This window comes from Diorhabda carinulata, chromosome 7, assembly GCF_026250575.1.
Source record: "Diorhabda carinulata isolate Delta chromosome 7, icDioCari1.1, whole genome shotgun sequence".
Taxonomy (NCBI): domain Eukaryota; kingdom Metazoa; phylum Arthropoda; class Insecta; order Coleoptera; family Chrysomelidae; genus Diorhabda; species Diorhabda carinulata.
The window spans coordinates 13406059-13424518 of record NC_079466.1 but is presented as its reverse complement, the minus strand read 5'-3'; the positions used below and the strand labels follow the sequence as shown (position 1 = coordinate 13424518).

Here is an 18460-nt window from a genome sequence, read left to right as displayed (position 1 = left end):
AGTGAATGGCAAAGTGATTAAATTAATAAAACAGAAAAAAACTGAAAGAGAAGGCGTTTTCAAATAGCATAATGTTAAAATTGTTTTACCCTGTATAATGGAAAAAGTGTAATTGTAATATTCTAAAAATTTCAATTACATTTTTTATTTAAATACATTCATACCAAAAATTTAGTCAATAATCTAAATTATTTCTATTTATAAACTGGGGTTATCTAATTAGCAGAAAATATAACAAAATAACCTCAAAAATTATGTATTGGGAACGAAAAAGAAAAGTTTAACACTTATAATTCCCGCAAATCATTATTTATTAAAATATTTTGTCTATCGTTTACACAAGTAAAAAATAAATAAAACTTAATAAATTATAGTTGAGAAAGTCTTCAGATTTAGTCTTGCTGAAATATTTAAAAACTTGGTACTAAGTTAATCATGTGAACTATTTTGTTCTTCTTTTTTGTACAATTTGGCTTTTACCTATATGATCCGATTAAAATGATTAGTTTTTAAGTATGCTTGCAACTGTTTTAATGAAACTACAACAGGATTTGGATTTGAAGAAAGAGAACGAAAGTTGATTTATTTTGAGTAAATTTAGAATTAATGAATGAATGATATAATAGTTGAAATCCTAGTATAAATATTAAACAAACTAATCCGCCATATTGTAACACTTGCTATTTGCGTCTCACTTTCTCCTACGTCACGTTGATCCAGTGTTGCCAGCTCTCAGCCAAAAAATCAGGGACACGTAGCATTTATCAAGCCCTTATTTTGTTTAAACTTAGGAAAAAAAATCAGTGCAACTCTAAATTTGAAGTCATGAGAACATCGGTTCTTATCAAATCAACGTTGCAGTAGTTTCTGGACTTGGTTTATTTGAATTACATGAGAGAAAATATTCTCTCAACATTGGCGTTAGAAAGAGGACACAGGACATAATGGTTTTTAACGCGTTCAAATTTGGCTCTTCAGCAGTAGCAAAAATCTGACCACATTTCTCCCGAACTGTCAAAGTTGGTTTTACAATGGGCTACCGAGAAGAGCCCCATTTCGATTTAGTAATGAAGCATCAATTTTCCTGTTATATTTGTATTGCTTAATTCCGGGGCGGTTGGCAACCAACAAATACAAATTATCCTGTATTCGATCAAAAAATGTAGTTACGTTGAGTTTTCTATAAAGTTAATTTTTAAATTAAATTAACAAATCAGGAAAAAAGATTGCAAGAAAATTATTAAGCAGCCCAAGAAAGCAGCTAATCTATGTCAAAATGCCGGCTGTGGGGTAAACAATCGATTTTCTCGTAACCTTGTTAGTTTTTTTTCTATTATTATCTTAAGAGGACTTCATAGAAAATTTTTAGATATCGTTAATTGGCATTAATTCAGCTAAAACTAAATATTTTTGTAGTTTTAGTCACACTGCAAGGTATAAGGACAAACTTAGAGCTCATGAAAAAAGCTTGACTTAGAAAGTTGCTAATTGCACACTAAACACAACACTGTAAAATATATAAAAAAACCACGTTTCCGGACGGAAATTTAGCACTTTTGTAAGTAGCAATTCTTTAAAGTCCTTTTGCAATAAAACTGGGAATAATAAGGTCTAAATAATTTTCCAAATCAAACTGCAAAAGAGTCTGATTACCCAGAGCGGTCATTTTTAAATGGGCATCAGTTGAATTTGACTTTATTGACAGTTTCTGTCTTGTCATTCTGTGATCCTAATCAGATAGATTATTTATTAGCTGATTGCCGATCCTAAACCAGAATTTGATTTTTATTCGAGTTTTCCAACAGCGCGTTCGTAATTTCAACTTAAGAATTACAAGATCTACAAAAATCTTTAATAACGACAGTAAACATGATCAATATCACTTTTCAAACGTCAGAACATGGTTAAGCGATAAAAAGGCAAAAATTTCATAATGGGTTAAAACACCTCCAACCATTAAATTGAAAACAACAGGATACTGAAAATACACCCATTATAACTCAATATAGTGAAACGACATATTATGAAATATAATTTTTTCACCTTTCATAAAAGACAAGTCAACATGACAAGTTTTTGTGAAAAGTCACATGTCAAAATATAGTGTCAGCTGCTTTATATCAATTTCTAAACCTGCGAAGTGTTGTGTAAACTGCAATTATATTTTGGAAGATTTATTTTAAAAATTTAAAATGTTGAAATCTCCATCTAAACTATACGAAATATGTTTGGAAGTCGCCGTTGAAGACTCTATATCGGCATGTAAATTTTGTAAAAAGGAATTCAGATTTCTACCAAATAATGTACTTTTCGACTTCTATTATAAGGTAAATATTCAGCTTTCATTATATTATTTCAATCAAATATTTATGTAACGTTATATCAATGGAGAATGGGTGGTGTCAATATGTATTTTCATCATTTCAATATGCATTTTTAAACAAATTTTAAAGATTTTTCTATAGATTAGTTCTGTTTTCTAAATTAAAAAGTTGTTGTGACCCACAGCTTTATTTTACTAGCATATGATAGTTTTTTAGCATAAAATTATATAATCATTTGTTTAGTTCCAACAGTTGATTTTTTTCCTGTATTTTATATGAATTTATATTTATTTTCAATGGGATTTACTTAAGGAGAAACTTATCGTAATGTGTTCATTTTCAGATGTTTCTGGGAAAACGTCTGTGCCTTTTAGCTGTAGAACTTAGTGAATTAGAAGTTTTCAATCGAGTTGTATCAGTTAAACACCAACGGACAAAGTTTCTAAAAAGTTTTCAATCTCTAATCGATCATGGTACAAATATTCCTCAACAGCTCGTCAAAACATTTATACAGTGTAGTCAACAAAGTAATTTTAGTGAAATGAATCTTATTGAAGTTGGTTTGAAGATGGGAGCGTTTTTCAACGAAGGCGGTCTCTTCACTCATGCTAGAGATGTATTATCAGTTACTGAAGACATATGTAAAAAAAGGGATAGAGATATTACTACACTGAGGATGTTATTAGATTGTTATTACAAGTAAGTATAAGTTTTTTAAATAAAAAATTTAATTATAAATTGTGTCATGGGTGTTTCAAGTCTTGATTATAGTTTTGTTAATTACCTAAATTTCTCATCGACTAGAGGTTTATTTCAGATTACTTTCTATTCTAGTAAAATGAGAAAATTAATATTTTAATCACTAAAAATAGTACTAAAAATGGGGTTAGAACTATTTCAATCATCCTCAACAAAGGGAAAATCATTTTCATTCAAAATCTTGTGGTTTATGTTTTCCCAATCAGTCTTTTTAGAATATTTTCTTTTCTATTGTTATGAATATGAATTATTATTTCCATATATATGTTTAGAAACCATTTTTTTTTCTTTGGTTGACTGTTGAACCAGAAAGTTGTTGGAAAATTAATAAGGTTACTTGATTTCTTAAAAACGTGTAATTTTAGTCAATTTAAGAACATGTCAGAAACCTTGTAATGGTTTTCTGTTAAAAAATATAATTTTGTAAATATCCTATTGTCAGTATAATGAAAATGTTAATTTTTTCTAGACGCATCTATTCTGAAACAATATACTGTGATTTTGAAAAAGCGAGCACTACTTTTGAAGCTGCTCAGAAAGTTAGTAAAGAATTGGAAGAAAAAGATGCTCTACCAAATTTAGCTGGTCTCTATTCCAATTTCTCTTTTTTATATTTTATTCGAAGCGAATATAACGAGGTAAGAGACTTGAACAATTGTTATTTGTTACTTTATTCAGTAATTTCATATTCTAAACCTATTTATGATCTTGAAACTGCGTTTTTATTTATACCGAATGTTTCTAAGGTGAAACTTTTTGTTCCAAAAGGTACCAAATTCACTGTTATTTCCTTAAACAAGTACTGAATTTTATAAATACTTTAAAAAATAGCAGCAAACCATGGAGGTGTTTGTGTAATCATTTTTTTAATCAATGTGGACAAATTTGTCTATAAAAGAAATGAAATTTGCAAGGTAAAGCAAAGAAAAACAAAAAGGCATCACTGGGGAGCTTCTCTAATCACTTATTAAGATAAATCTGTCAAGAAAATTTGAAATTTGTCAGTTACAGGAAAGAAAAACTAAAAGAGATCATTGGAGGAACTTTCTTAGCCACTTAGTTAACAGATGAAGAAAAATTTTGTTGAGAAAAAAAATGATATATGTAAGTTGAAGGAAAAAAACAAAAGGACATCACCGGAGGAGCTTTTCTAATCACTTTGTTGATTAAAGAGCACAAACCCGTTGAGAAAAAAAATAAAAATTGCCAAAATGCTTTGAAAAATTGAAACAAATCCTAGACGAGTTTTTGAAATCACTTTTTTAATTGGTTAGGGCAAATCTATTGAGAAAAAAATGATATCTGCAAAATAAAACAGAAGGGGATCCCTAAAGGAGCTCCTCTAATAGAATAAATATGTTGGGAAAGATATTAAATATGCCACTAAACACTTGATGAGGATGATCCTGTCAAGAAAAAATGAAATTTGCGAGTTACAGGAAAGAAAATCCAAAGGGGATCATTGGAGAAACTTTCTTAATCGTTTAATTAATTGATGAGAACAAATTTGTCGAGAAAAATGATATTTGCAAATAAAAACAAAATGGAATTATTGGAGGAGCTTCCCTAATCACTTAGTTATTCCATAAGAACAAATCTGTCAGGAAAAACTGAAGTTTTCCTGTTACAGGAAAGAAATCCAAAAGAGGATCACTACATTGGACCGATAGTTGATGAAACAAATTTTTTCCAAATGTGTATGACATTTAACAGTTAAGCACGCTGCTGGATAAACTGTTTAGAAAATTTGCCTATTGAAAAAACTTCATCAATGTAAATGAAAAATATAATAGAAAATAACGACCCTAAACTTGATTATTTTTCGGTTCTGGAACACTTTGAACTGGATACTGTGTATGATGATATGAAGCAACCTTAGGTCTAAATCATGGTTCCGTAATAACACCAAGTTTCTCAGTATATTTTGGAAGCATACATAATGTTTTAGTATACAAATAAAAATGTTATAACTTATTGAATTCAATATACAGGGTGTGTAACAAAATAAATTTTAATTACATTTAATGTATTTTTTGAGTTTGTATATTACAATGTGAGTGGCTGTTTTTTATTTTCAGGCGTTCAGTTGGACGATAAAAGCATTAAAATTATTAAACGACAAATTACCGAAAAGGTATGTAAAAAATATTTGATTTTAGTTGTCTAAAAAACCGTTTCAATGAATTATTTATCTTTTTATTCTAATTACAAACCCAAATCGGGATAGCAAAAATTGGCAACTACAACAATGTAATTCCATATCCGTGATGGTATATAGCCACCCAAGGTATAAAATTGATTTTGAGGATTATTCAAATTTAACATCACCTCGAATTTCCTATTATACAAAATATGGAACTATAGCAAATTAACGCATTATATACAGTGTGACCCATTTAAATTACTTGGTAGTAGCTATTTTATTAATGATCATTAACCCTAGATTATTATGGGGGATTAAAAATTTACTGCAAAATGGACGCTATTTTGAACATTTTTATGAAATTTAGTGTTAGAAACCCCATTCTGATAGATGTGTTCAGTTTATTATACATTACTGATGGATAATCCTTGATAGGTTGGTGAATAGGTTCTTGGGAATCACACGAAACTAGTTCAACGGCTAGAAACGAACTTTGTGCACAAATTACTCCTGTAAGTTATTAAATAATGAAATACTTCCGTAGAACTCGCTAATTTGACGTTTTCGAGATCGAAAATCCATTTATAGAGGTCCAATATGTGAAAATTTTTATCAATAACTGAATTGGTTTACTTTTGATGCGGTTTTTTGCTCTGGATTTATGACTTAAACGAAATTATTATAAAACAACGTCGAATTTAAAAAAAATACATTTTCCCCCCAATTAAGTCAACCTAACCTGAGATAAAGTAAACCTAACCCTCTTCTGCCAAATCCTAATTCCCTAAAAATAGACCCCCCAAAAAAATAATTTTGTTTAGATCATAAATCAACTTCAAAAATCCGACCCGGAAGTACACCGATCAAATTAATGGTAATTTGACGTCGATAAATGGATTCTACGACTTCGAAAACGCCAAACTAACGTGTTGCTACGCCGGAAGTATAGAACAAAAAAATTCGTAAATAGAAATCCAAGAAACTAAATGGTGGATTTTATTAGAGATAACATGGTTTGAAAAAAAATTGTTGCTGTGATATTTTTTGTTTGTTTTCAGAATAATAATCGACGTTTTGCGACAAGCATCTAAAGCTTGTGTGGTAAAAAGAAAATTTGCATCTGCAGGTCTCCTAATATCGCAAGCTGTCAATATGGCTTCGGAATTGTATAAATTAGACGGTCACCCGCATTTTTCTGACACCCTTTTAGATTACGGATTCTATTTATTGAATTTCGATTCGATTCCGGAAAGCGTACGAGTGTACGAAAAGGCCCTGACAATCCGGAAAGAAGTTTTCCAAAAAAATAACATTAAAGTGGCATTGGGACACGAGGATTTAGCCTACGCGCTTTATGTCAATGAATATAGTTCCGGAAGGTTTTATGAAGCGAGGTAACTTACCAGCCTTAACTATTCTCGAAATCTTTGATTCATTCATCAATTTCAGTAAACGCATTTAGGCTCCAAAAAAAAACATTCCTGAGACTTCTAAACCTTCTTACTCACCTGACATGACTACTCCTGCCTTTTACCCTTTTAAAAATTAAAAACTCATATATAATGACGTCATTTAAATGGTCGTGACTAACCAGCTGAAGACTATCCAAGATTTAAAGTTCCAGCACTGTTGAAAAGAACTAAAAAATCGCCTCTAACGTTGCACGGCTTCGCAAAGGAATTGTTTTGAGATAGAGTAAATCTACTCGAATAAAAATAATTTAATAAATTAATCCATTCACTTAAATTTCCATACCATCTATCAATCATTTGGCATCTGTCGTGTGTTATGCGACTCATCATTTGTCATCTGTCATTTTCGCCATCTTGAATATCTTCTGTCATTTGTTCTGTTACCTGTCATTTCCGCTATTTTTGATATAATCTATCGTGTGTGTTGAAATGTCCAACTCATCATCTGTCATTTTCGTCATTTTGAATGCCAACTATCGTTTCTACCATGTGTGTGTCCAACCCAACATTTAGCCAACTTGGATATAATCTGTCGTGTGTGTTGGGATGTCTATGATCCACTAATCATTTGTCATCTATTATTTTCGCCATCTTGGATATCATTTGTCAAACGTGCTGCGATGTTTATTATCTACCAATCATTTGTCATCTGTCGTGTGTTATGCGACTCATCTTGTGTCATCTGTCATCTATGCTATAATTTCTATGATCTACCAATCATTTGTCATCTGTCGTTTCCGCCATCTTGGATGTCGTTTCTCGCGTGGGCTGGGTTGTTTATGATCATGTATGATACTCTTAACTTACATGCCTTTTACTATTTTTTTCCCGAAGTTTGTTAATATAAATCATAGAATATTATTTTAGGGAACACGTAGAACGATCTATACGTATAATGGAGAGAATTTTACCATCGGATCATCTACTTTTGGCGTCGGTTAAACGAGTCAAAGCACTCATATTGGAAGAAATAGCTTTAGATGAAAGAAGTAATATTTCATTACAGAATCAATATTTCACGGAAGCCCACAGTTTACATAAATCAGCATTGACTTTATCGTTCAAAGCTTTCGGGGAGAAAAACGTACAAACGGCTAAACATTACGGAAACTTGGGAAGGTTGTTCCAGAGCATGAAATTTTACGATCAAGCCGAAAAAATGCACCTGAAAGCTATAGCCATTAAAGAGGAGTTACTAGGCGATAATGATCACGAGGTAAAATCAATTTGATATAAATATTGATTATATTTAATGAGCATATTTGTACAGGTTGGACTCAGCGTTGGACACTTGGCGTCACTCTACAATTACCACATGAAACGTTACAAAGAAGCCGAACAATTATATCTGCGCTCAATTGAAATAAATCTGAATTTATTCGGAGAAGCTTACAGCGGATTAGAATACGATTATCGGGGATTGGTAAATATTTACACGAAAATATTCGATTCCTACAAAATGATACATTATATATATAAAGTGAGGGATTGGAAGACTTTAAGGGATTCCATACAACCCGTTGAACACGATCCCGAAGTAATACCTTTGAAAGAAATAATAGAAAAACTCTTTAGTACCTCAGGCAGTTTCAGTTTATTCAAAAAAACCGTTTAAACTGTTGTTTTATCAATTGATTAATAAATTTCGAGGGAAATTATCGATTACGTTATTAAATCATGACACAAACGAATTACGAACATAACCTAACATATATCGAATGACGTAGTCTCGTTCTATGACACGCGCAATAGAAATCTCCGCCCCACTTCAATTACTACTAGTATACGGTAATCACATATAAATTAAATACTACGGATGTCTTAGTGTAAGACGGAGAAACGTAATTATGAGAAAGATGTAAAAGGTGACCGATTTAAAAAGACGGCATAAGCAAAACGCACGCGCACGATGATCGATTGGAATTTAATTTCACGGCAGGATAGTAATCTGGGGTTATGTTTTATAAATGGTACATCAAGAAACCATCATTTCTCACTAATTCGAATTTCTAGCTAATAGAGGTACAGAGCTTGTAGAGTGATTCCAAAGCTTCTCTTTGGTGATATTCAAATTGAACTATTTACACTACCACTACGCCAACGCGTTTCGATAACCAATTTGTAGTCTTCAGAGATTAAAGTCTATTAACTTAACCTACCTATTAATACTAAATTTTCCTCACCGGTGAATTTTTTTCCGAGAAAACAACGCCAATAAGAAAAAAATTTCGTTGGCGGAAAATTCCACATTAATTTCTTAACTAATAAACTATAAGGAATAGGCTCTTAAATAAAATAGAGTCATCATTTAAACTATTCTTACATTTAACCATCTCAATGCTGGTTGTTTACACTATTTAACAATTTTATATTCACCTAACCTAATCTAACCCGCCAGTGGAACTCATCCTTGGTGTGGTCAAGAGCGTTGTCATCACGTCTCTTAACAGCCTTCTCGCAAGGCGGGCTCGGCAGAGATAGATAAGCGAATGCCCATATAGATAGACCCCCTTCGTTTCTCACCAAACAACTGCTCCAGCTAAATAGACACGAAATCAGACTAGTGACAGGATTTCTAACCAGACACTGCCGTCTAAGTCGCCATCTTCACACCATTGGCATTACAACCTGTCTAACGACATTAAAAGGTTCAAGCCAAAGCGCCTGATCAGCTTCTTAAAGAACATCACACTTTGGTAACGTCAAGTAACTATGAACTAAAACTATATGTTCACCTTTATTATGACTCTCATCAGCGACACAATTCTGAATGATTCCTCTACAATGAATTCTTTAACTGTAGCCACTGTGGCATTAACTTTAGTGGATCTAACTTCAACATTAACCTTTGGCCAAGTATCTTGTTTATTGTTACAAAATCCAGCTTTCTTAAAGCAATTTTTAATGGTATGTTGATATCGAGGTTAAGTTTCCCTCCAAACACTTAAAGAGTATGGTTAACAATTTCTCTATAGTGGAACCTTCTTCTTCCACGGGTACATTGAAGGATAACGCTTACGTCTTATACAGACTCTAAAGATTAATGGAAATAAATACTTACCCCAATCAGGAATACAGAGGGGGAAAAGACATCTTCTAGATCACAGGTTTAGAATTACTCTAAATACAATTTTTATATACCTACTTCTATATATGTACCACTGTATACAACTATTTTATAAGATTAATAACTATCTATCTATCTATATATATATTTCATGGGCTCTGTTGATTATTTGAGACTAATAGTAAATAATTAACCCTTTGTTTACATAAATTCCTATACTAATTTTTAAATGTTTAACAATAATGTGAACGTAAGTTTAGCTTCTATCAACCTTGTCCTCGTGTTAGTTCAACTTTTTATGACCTTCAGGGTTAATAACCACCACACACTTATTCTAGACCTCACTCTTTATGCACAAATTTCTTCAGTATCGATTTTGGTATATCGATAACCGTGATTAGGACAGGGTGTCTAGCGAATTTGAAAACTAAAATTCAAGGACATTTCAAGGGTTGAAATTTTCTTTTTTCAAGGATACATTCTTACAATAAAAACAATTATATATCGATGTCTTCTTCTTCTTCTTGTAGTAGGACGAGGTCCTGTCAGGTCTGTCATCTGCCCTCTTGTGACGCCGATGTCCAGCTATCGTACCAGCGTTTTGGGGGCCTACCGATTGGGCGTCTTGTGTCTGGTTTCTGTGTTTTGGCCCATTTGGCAATCCGTTCTGGAGCCATTCGTTCTACATGGTCTCTCCATTGTCGGCGTCTTGCTCTTACCCATCTAACGACATCTTGTACTCCCAGTTCTCTTAAGGTATCTGTGTTGGGTATTCTATCGTGGAGTGTGGTACCCTTTATTGTTCGTAATATCTTCATCTCTGCTGTTCTCATTTTTCTCTTTGTTTGTGTTGTGTCTGCCCTTGTTTCTGCGGCATAGGTTAAGTATGGGTCTGATACAGGTCTTGTAGATTCGCGTCTTACTTTCTATGCTCATATATTTATTTCTCCATATAATGTTCCGTAAATATCCCGATATTCTCGTTGCTTTCTTGATCTGCTTATCTACCTCGTCCGTTATGTTTCTGCTGCTCGTTGTTTCTACGCCCAAGTAGTTGAAATTCATTACTTGCTCTATAATGCGCTCATTTACTACCAACTTGCATCTTATTGGGTCTTTGGATATTACCATGCTTTGTGTTTTCTCGCATGAGATTTGCATGTTAAGTCTCTGTGCCGTCAGGTTAAATTTATGAAGGAGGCGTTGTAGATCGTCTTCATTTTCAGCTATAAGTATAGCGTCATCTGCGTAGCAAAGGATTCTCAGGCGACGGTTATTCATTTCGAATCCTGCATTAACTTCGTTTACGCTGTCAATTATTTGGTCCATTATTACGTTGAAAAGGCAGGGGCTGAGGCTATCTCCCTGTCTTATGCCGGATGAGACTTTGAGTTCTCTTGTTAGCCCACAGTCTGTTTTTATTCTTGTTTTGGTGTTGATGTTAAGTTGCCTTACTAGATTTGTATAATGCTTCTTGACGCCTTTTTGGCGACATATATCGATGTAATTTTACTAAATAATTTATTAGTACCAATTTCAGCGTATATAAACATTATAAAGTTCATTTTGCTAGTTTTCTTGACTTTTCTGCCTCTTGAGTTAGTAAGCTCGAATCTTCTTCATAGTTTTCTCGTAATCTTTTTTGTTGGATTTTATTTTCAGCCAATTTCTCGGAAGCTCTTTTTTTCGCTACTTTTTCTTCTTGAACATCTGATTTTTTTTATCTAATACAACTTGTTTTTGTTTGTGTGCGTTCCTAAATGCTACGCTACGCGCACTGCATCGTGCACATTCCTCAAAGCAATTAAACTGTCCTCTTGCAAATTTTCTACTAAAAATTCTTTATTATATGAAAAACTGATTATAATTCTCAAAATACGGTGCATTTCTTCATACACCTTTTCACTGATAAAAACATCATGCAGGAAAATATCCAGTCTATTTTTCTGTATATCAAAAGTTTTCAATTTATTTTTAACACTGTCTCTTGAGACTAATTGATTATATTCTTTTTTTAATTTGTCAGCATGCAAAGCATTCAGACGATTTTTTTCCACTAAATATGTGAGTAAGATTTCTGCACGTCTTTTAGATTGGTTTTCGCGTAACATTACTAATGGTGAAAAACAAGCAGCTCCCTCCAATAATTTAGATGACAGAGGAGCTTTTTGTAGGAGCATTTGACACATCTTTATCAAGAACTTTCGGCATTCTTCTCTAAACTGCAAGATTTCCAAATCACTGACTTTCTTTGAATTTTTCAATGGTATTTGTTGCAATACCAACGTGAACTGATACAGCAGGCAGAAGATTTGATTTATTAGTCAAATCGATTTTCAGTATATCATTCATGGTTTTCACAGAAGGTAGAACAGAACCTTTTACTACTCTTTCCATAAAATCTTTGATCATTGTAAATAAATCGTTCCTTAAAAATGGAACCATTGGCCAATCAGTCTGATATTTTGTTAAAAAGGGCTCCAATTCATTAGTAATAGAAAGTAAAAAACGAATTTTCGACCTGAGGAAATACATCTTTCAAAGAAGCTTTTATGATTTTGATATTACTTAATTTATCAGTATAACTTGCGCCATCACCGACTTCATCATCTTTTACAGTTTCAAAGTATTTTGTTAAATCATCTAAAATATCATCAGCTCTTTTCAAGGCCTTCGAATTTTCCAAAAATCGAGTGGCACAATATTTTTCGGGAAAAACTTTGGACTTAGTGCACTTTGTGTATGCACCTCGTCGAGATGGAACGTTCTTGAAAGTATTGTACGAAGCACGTAAGAACTTATCAATTAACCATTTGCTATCTTTATGACTAGTTTTGAAAGTGCCATTAACGATATGTAAAATGCAAGTACCTATGTCTAATAATTTTGGAGCGTCTTCACTGACCTTCAAGTAAGCAGCGAGATCTTTCAAGAACTTTTTATTAACGTTCGGACCATCCAACGAAACTTGCAATAACTTTTTCATAAGAAGCCCGTGTTTTTCAATAACATCGTCTGTAAAAGCAGCAAACAATTCGGCTGCTGTAGCACGTTCCAAGAAATTCGAAGTCGAGTATCGCGTATCAGCTTTGTTTTCATGCCAGAAGCGTGCAACAACGTCCATTTGACCTTTCTGGGCAACTTTATTAAGACTCTCGTCGAAAGATAGCGTAAAAAATTCACAGTTTCTAATTTCGTTCGCTAATTCGCTCTGAAAGTGAGGTCCTAATCCATACGTTATCGAGTAACACAATTTATCTTTTTTCATCTGAACTTTCTTAGCAATATCACTATCAGGAAACATGTATCCAAATAATTCACTTTTTTTACCGTCACTCCGTGCAGAAGTTTTTTCCCGTGCATGACTCAACGCCCAAATAATCTCTGCCTTTCTTTCGACACATAATTATTCATCGGTTTGATCAAATTATTTTGACCGCACTTGTCACACCGGTTACAGCTTGATGAGTTTTCCGAGCTAAGAATAGCTTCTGCTGGCGCGTTTTGTGAGGTAGACGGCATTGGCGGTGTCGTTGATTGCGACGATGAAAGTAAAGTCTGAACATTCTGACTTGTATTTTTTGCGGTTACACGTGAGAACGCAAAGCACAAACACCCATGTGAGATATGTCAACAACCGTATCACATAGTCTACAGCACGCTTCAGAATCAAGTTTTGTCTTTTTTACCCAGAAAAATTCAGGATGTAACTCCTTATTTAGCCAGTCGTCTTGAAACTTACACGTACCTTTACCCATTTTTCTTTTCACATATAAAGATATAGCACTGAATTAGTTACACACGAAAAAAAAAAAAGAAAAGGACGATTCCTCCATGTCAAAATCATAAGCATGTGACTTTCGCGAAAGTCAACCTGCTACTGACACGAGACTGTTTATGCTTGATCGTCTTCGAGTTCGAACGAGTATAGTGTTTGCCCTTCGTTAGAATCAAGTCGCCGCAAGTCCACCCGAATGTCACGTGTTTTGACACGTGTATGCTCGGCTCATTTCCCGAGAATCGAAAAAAAAGTTGTTTACAGTTTTGTATTGTGACTAAGGCATGTCAATCTACGTATTTTTAAAAAATAACATTTTCTATACATGCTACAATATGTGTACATATGTATATACATATTTATATTCTCAGAAATCGAACTGGAGTTTTTTCAGAATATTTTATGATGTGAAAGTAAAACTTTGATTTTCATAAAAAAGAGATTTTCAAGGATGCTTCGAAAAAATCAAGGATATTTCCAGGTTTTCCAGGGTAAAATTGAAAATCAAGGTCATTTCAAGGTTTTCAAGGAGCGCTAGACACCCTGTAGGACCATCTCCTCTGCTGATCTTTTGGAAGTTGGCTTCTCATTGAATCCTTTTTTGCCAGACGAACTTCCTCCATGACTACATCTGTTATCTGATCGCGTTTTTTGTCCCAGAAGGTTATCCAGTCTATAATCTAAGGGTTTTCATCCCTTTTTATATCGTTTCAGCTGTATAGGTTAATATGGTAAAATCCATTGATTGTATTTACCTTAATATCTTCATCTAGAGGTTGCAGTTTACTAGTGGTATTAGCAGCGGGTACATAACTTCCAACATTTCAAGTTTTGGTGTCGTCAGCAGTACCATTGTCGATAAAAAGCACGATTTTTTTTGTTTTATCATCATTTGCTTGTTGACTTTTTTCAACCATTTGTTTTGCAAAACTGCAAGGAGATTTTTAGTTTGTTGACCTCCGTGGAACTTTTCGCTTTCAAATGCGAATGTGTTATACGAAAGCTAATTCTTTGGCAGTATAGATATTTTCTGCTTCAGGACAGATTCTTCTTGAAGATATTGTGAATCTCTTATCCACTGATTCACTTTTTTTGGCTACTTTTTTGACAATATAAATATTTTCTGCTGAGAGAAATATCTTGTCCACTGGTTATTTACTCCCAGATGCCCTGATTCACCTTCTCCATTTACTTTTTTGAATAATCTAGACATTTTCTGCCTCATATCCTTCCAAAAGACTCAGTAAATCTTCTGCCCACCGGTTACATGCTATCTGATTCACTGATCCACTTTCTCTATGTACTTTTTTGAATAATATAGACAATTTCTGCCTCTTATTCTTTCAAAATATTTGATAAATCTCTTTTCCACTGGTTATATATTCCCAAATCTTATGATTCACAATCTCCACCTATTTTTTGGAACAAATAGGTAGTTTCTGGATAGTATCCTTCAAATAATTAATAAATCTTCTGTCCACTTTGTACAGCTAGTTTTTTGAAAAATGCCTTTACGTTTCTTTCAAATTTTCATCATTTGATACGAAAATGAGATTCCAAAACTTTTCAACTAGTAATAGCTTGTTAGAGAAGCAATCCGTTGAGTTTTTTGTATCAAGAGCAGTTCATCAATGCTAACGTTCTCAACAAGGGCTTTATTTATGTCAGCAGACTCTTCTTGATGTTTCCAAGTCCTTCAGGAGTACTAAGACTTTATCTTTGAATAGAAGATCGATTCTAGTAATCCAAATTCACTATGTATTGATCTAATCACTTTTCATCACGTTTATTTTTTGTTTTTATAATATTTTTGTAGAATCTTCTGCGACAATCTATACTTGAATAATATTTCTTCTAACTAAAAGAAAACAACATTGTAGATTTTATGTCGTTTAGAGAGCTATTGGCAAGAGAGGCACTTATAAATGTTTCATTTTCATCACTTAGTTTTCTCGTTTATCCATCTTTCTCATTTAATAGTGAGGTTATGTCGACGATATTAATTCTATTTAAATACTTGAAAATTGTTCCATTCATTCTAAATTGTCTCTATTATTGAAATATGCGTTTCATAATACAATTTTTTTATATTATTAACAAATTTATGAACAATTATCAATCATTTACAACTAAAATAGGAATTATACTCATATTGCAATAAATCTCACCCAATTGAAAGTTTTAATTATTTGTGCATATTTGTAATTAATTATTGTGAATATTCGCAATTAATTTGTCATTAAAAAATCATTTTTTAGTACTAATTGAATAGAGTGCGGATAGTAATCAAATAACTTTGCAGCAATGTTTTAAAATTGTCAATTGTCATCTGTCAATTGACGTTCATAGATAATTGATTGTTGGAATAGAGGTTTCATACATAATAAAACTCGAATAATATGAAATATGTTTCAAATTTAAATAAATGATAGAAAAATTCTCAATTTTCCTCGGAATTTATTTTAAAAATTTACAATATTTTGGATGTATATGTCTAGTCCCTTATTTTATATAAATTCTTTTCAAAAAGATTTGATATGCGAAATTTATATAAAAAAAATTATTTAAATGTTTATTATATTTAAAATTTATTTTTTTTTACTAAACGAACATAAACAATATTTTTCAACAAGATTTAAACTGAAATTAGTAGAGGTTAAATGAAGTGCCCAATTTGAATAATTTTAACAGAAAAAAAATAGGAAAATAGTATATAAAAGAAAATTGCATTTTAAACGTTGGCAACAATGTCATAAGTCTTCATTGTTGTCAAATTTATTGAAGTGTTAGATTTTGTTATAAAATTTATAATTGAAATTTTGTTTATAATTTTGTATATTATTAATAATTATTATAATATTTGAAACAATTATTCTTATAACCTTTTGGTTGGATTGAATGCGACTCTAATCAATTTGAATATTCTATGATAACCGGAAAAAAATTAAAACATGACAACGATGTAAAACATCTGTCATATTTTCGCGTTCCTTGTCGTGTTCTGAATTTAATACAGGGTGTATATTATAAAAGATTGTATTTATTTGCTTTTTGAAAAATTAAATAAATTATACTTCAAATTGGATATTTTCTTATCGTAATTTAGTCTGTGGTAAATTATTATGTTTATAAAAATTTAATATTCATTATAATCCCAAATGATTGCGATAAAAATAATCCCACAGATTCTCCTTGACTGGGAGATGATACCAAAAAAAACTTTTAACAATGTCCTTGTAGTCAGTTTTAATTGAGAGACATATTCTAACCTAGTGACTAAATTTTAGTATTTTATTGCCCCAATTTTCTCAACTATGATTTTTTATAGTATTATACGTTGAATCTTTTGCATATATAAGATGATATAAAAAATCTGCTTCTGGTTAACATAACAGTAGCCTAGGTTCAATACTAACTAAATCTATTTCGTCCAATTGTACAGAAAACTAAAAAAAAACTATTAGAGGTTTTGCGAACCCTAATTGGGTTCAAATTATCACCCAAACTATAGTGAAGACAGCAGGAAAGTCAATGGAATACATTCAAATATCCAAAAAGCCCCATTCTTCTGCTATTTCAAATAATATGATGGATTTATCTCATTTTTGAACAAATATGTAGGGTTAACTTTTCCCTATTCCACTTTTCAGTGTGCAGTATTTTTCTTGTAATATTAATTTTATCTTTTTATTCTTATTTTCCAATATCTACCAAGCTATTTCTACAATTGGATATAGAAGGAACATGTTTCAATAGTTGTATTCATATGTGATCTTGTAATGGTTGCCCAAAGGGGTTTAAATAAATTTTATTCGGAATTTTTTCAAGATGTAAATAGTTATAAATCCAAAAAAAATTCATTTGACTGGTTTTAAAACTAGGCTATTTGTATATGGGGCCAAGCGCCGGGGATTTATTTTTGGAATATGTTCAGGGGTGTCACTTGAATGTAAATTCAAGTGACAGTCATGAGAGGGCGTCCGCGTCAGGTCTTCAAAAACATCTTTTTTATTTCAAACTTTGTCTTATATTACGCAAAAGTTTTTAATTATAGCGCTCCAAACTTTTTACAATGGTTTTTGCTATAGTTCTTGATAAATGAAATCTGTAGGAAATAGAAAATTTCATGCTCTACAGCTTCAGTTACCACCATTTTTAATTTATCATGAACCGTTAACTATATATTTAACAAAAACCATATTGTAAAAAGTTTGGAGCGCTATAATTAGAAATCTATACGTTGTAAAAAAAAAGTTTCAAATAAAAAGGATGGAAAAAATTATCATCTACAAAAATGATTTTCACTATTTTTGTCGTACGATGCACGGTTCGCAAGATATTTGATAAAACGTGTTTTTCAATATGGCGGCTGTCCCATGACGCCCATTTGGATTTACATTTACAACTTTGCATTATGAACTTACTTTTTTCGCTCTGGCGCCCGGCCTATATTAAAAGTGTTAAAATTACGTTTACTATTTTTTCCCCTCAAAATGTCTTTGGGAACACGATGTTTATGGATTTTAGATTAAATATTTTATATTTTTGTAGAACATATATTTTTGTTGTTGTAATAAATATTAAATACTATCGAAAATTTGTTTTATTTCTGTTTTTTAAAACAAGTATGAAAAGTAAATCCCGCTATTAATAATTGAGTTTCCTAGGTTCAAAATTGAAGAAAAAGACAGTACTTAATATATCTAAGATTAATTGAAAATTTACTTAACAATGAGATTTAAATAACGAAATTGAGTTGATAATAAATCTTTTATTGCTTGTGAGACAATAATAACGATAAAAAAATCAATTTAGTATTGGAAAATGAATCAATTAAAATTACTTTTACTTACATCAGTTAAATGGTAAATTGGTCCACTGTTATTAAATTCTTATTTAAAAATCAATACATTAGTT

The 18460-nt window shown here is 31.9% G+C and overlaps 1 protein-coding gene across 1 annotated transcript; it reads left to right on the top strand.

Moving 5' to 3' along the window:
• Positions 1–2002: 2002 nt before the first annotated feature.
• On the top strand, positions 2003–18140 carry LOC130896298 (amyloid protein-binding protein 2). Its single transcript, XM_057804295.1, has 7 exons — positions 2003–2327; positions 2668–3023; positions 3553–3721; positions 5162–5217; positions 6285–6620; positions 7566–7914; positions 7969–18140. The coding sequence occupies exons 1-7, from the start codon at positions 2193–2195 to the stop codon at positions 8311–8313; spliced, it is 1746 nt and encodes a 581-aa protein (XP_057660278.1). The 5' UTR covers positions 2003–2192; the 3' UTR covers positions 8314–18140.
• The last annotated feature ends 320 nt before the right edge of the window (positions 18141–18460 follow it).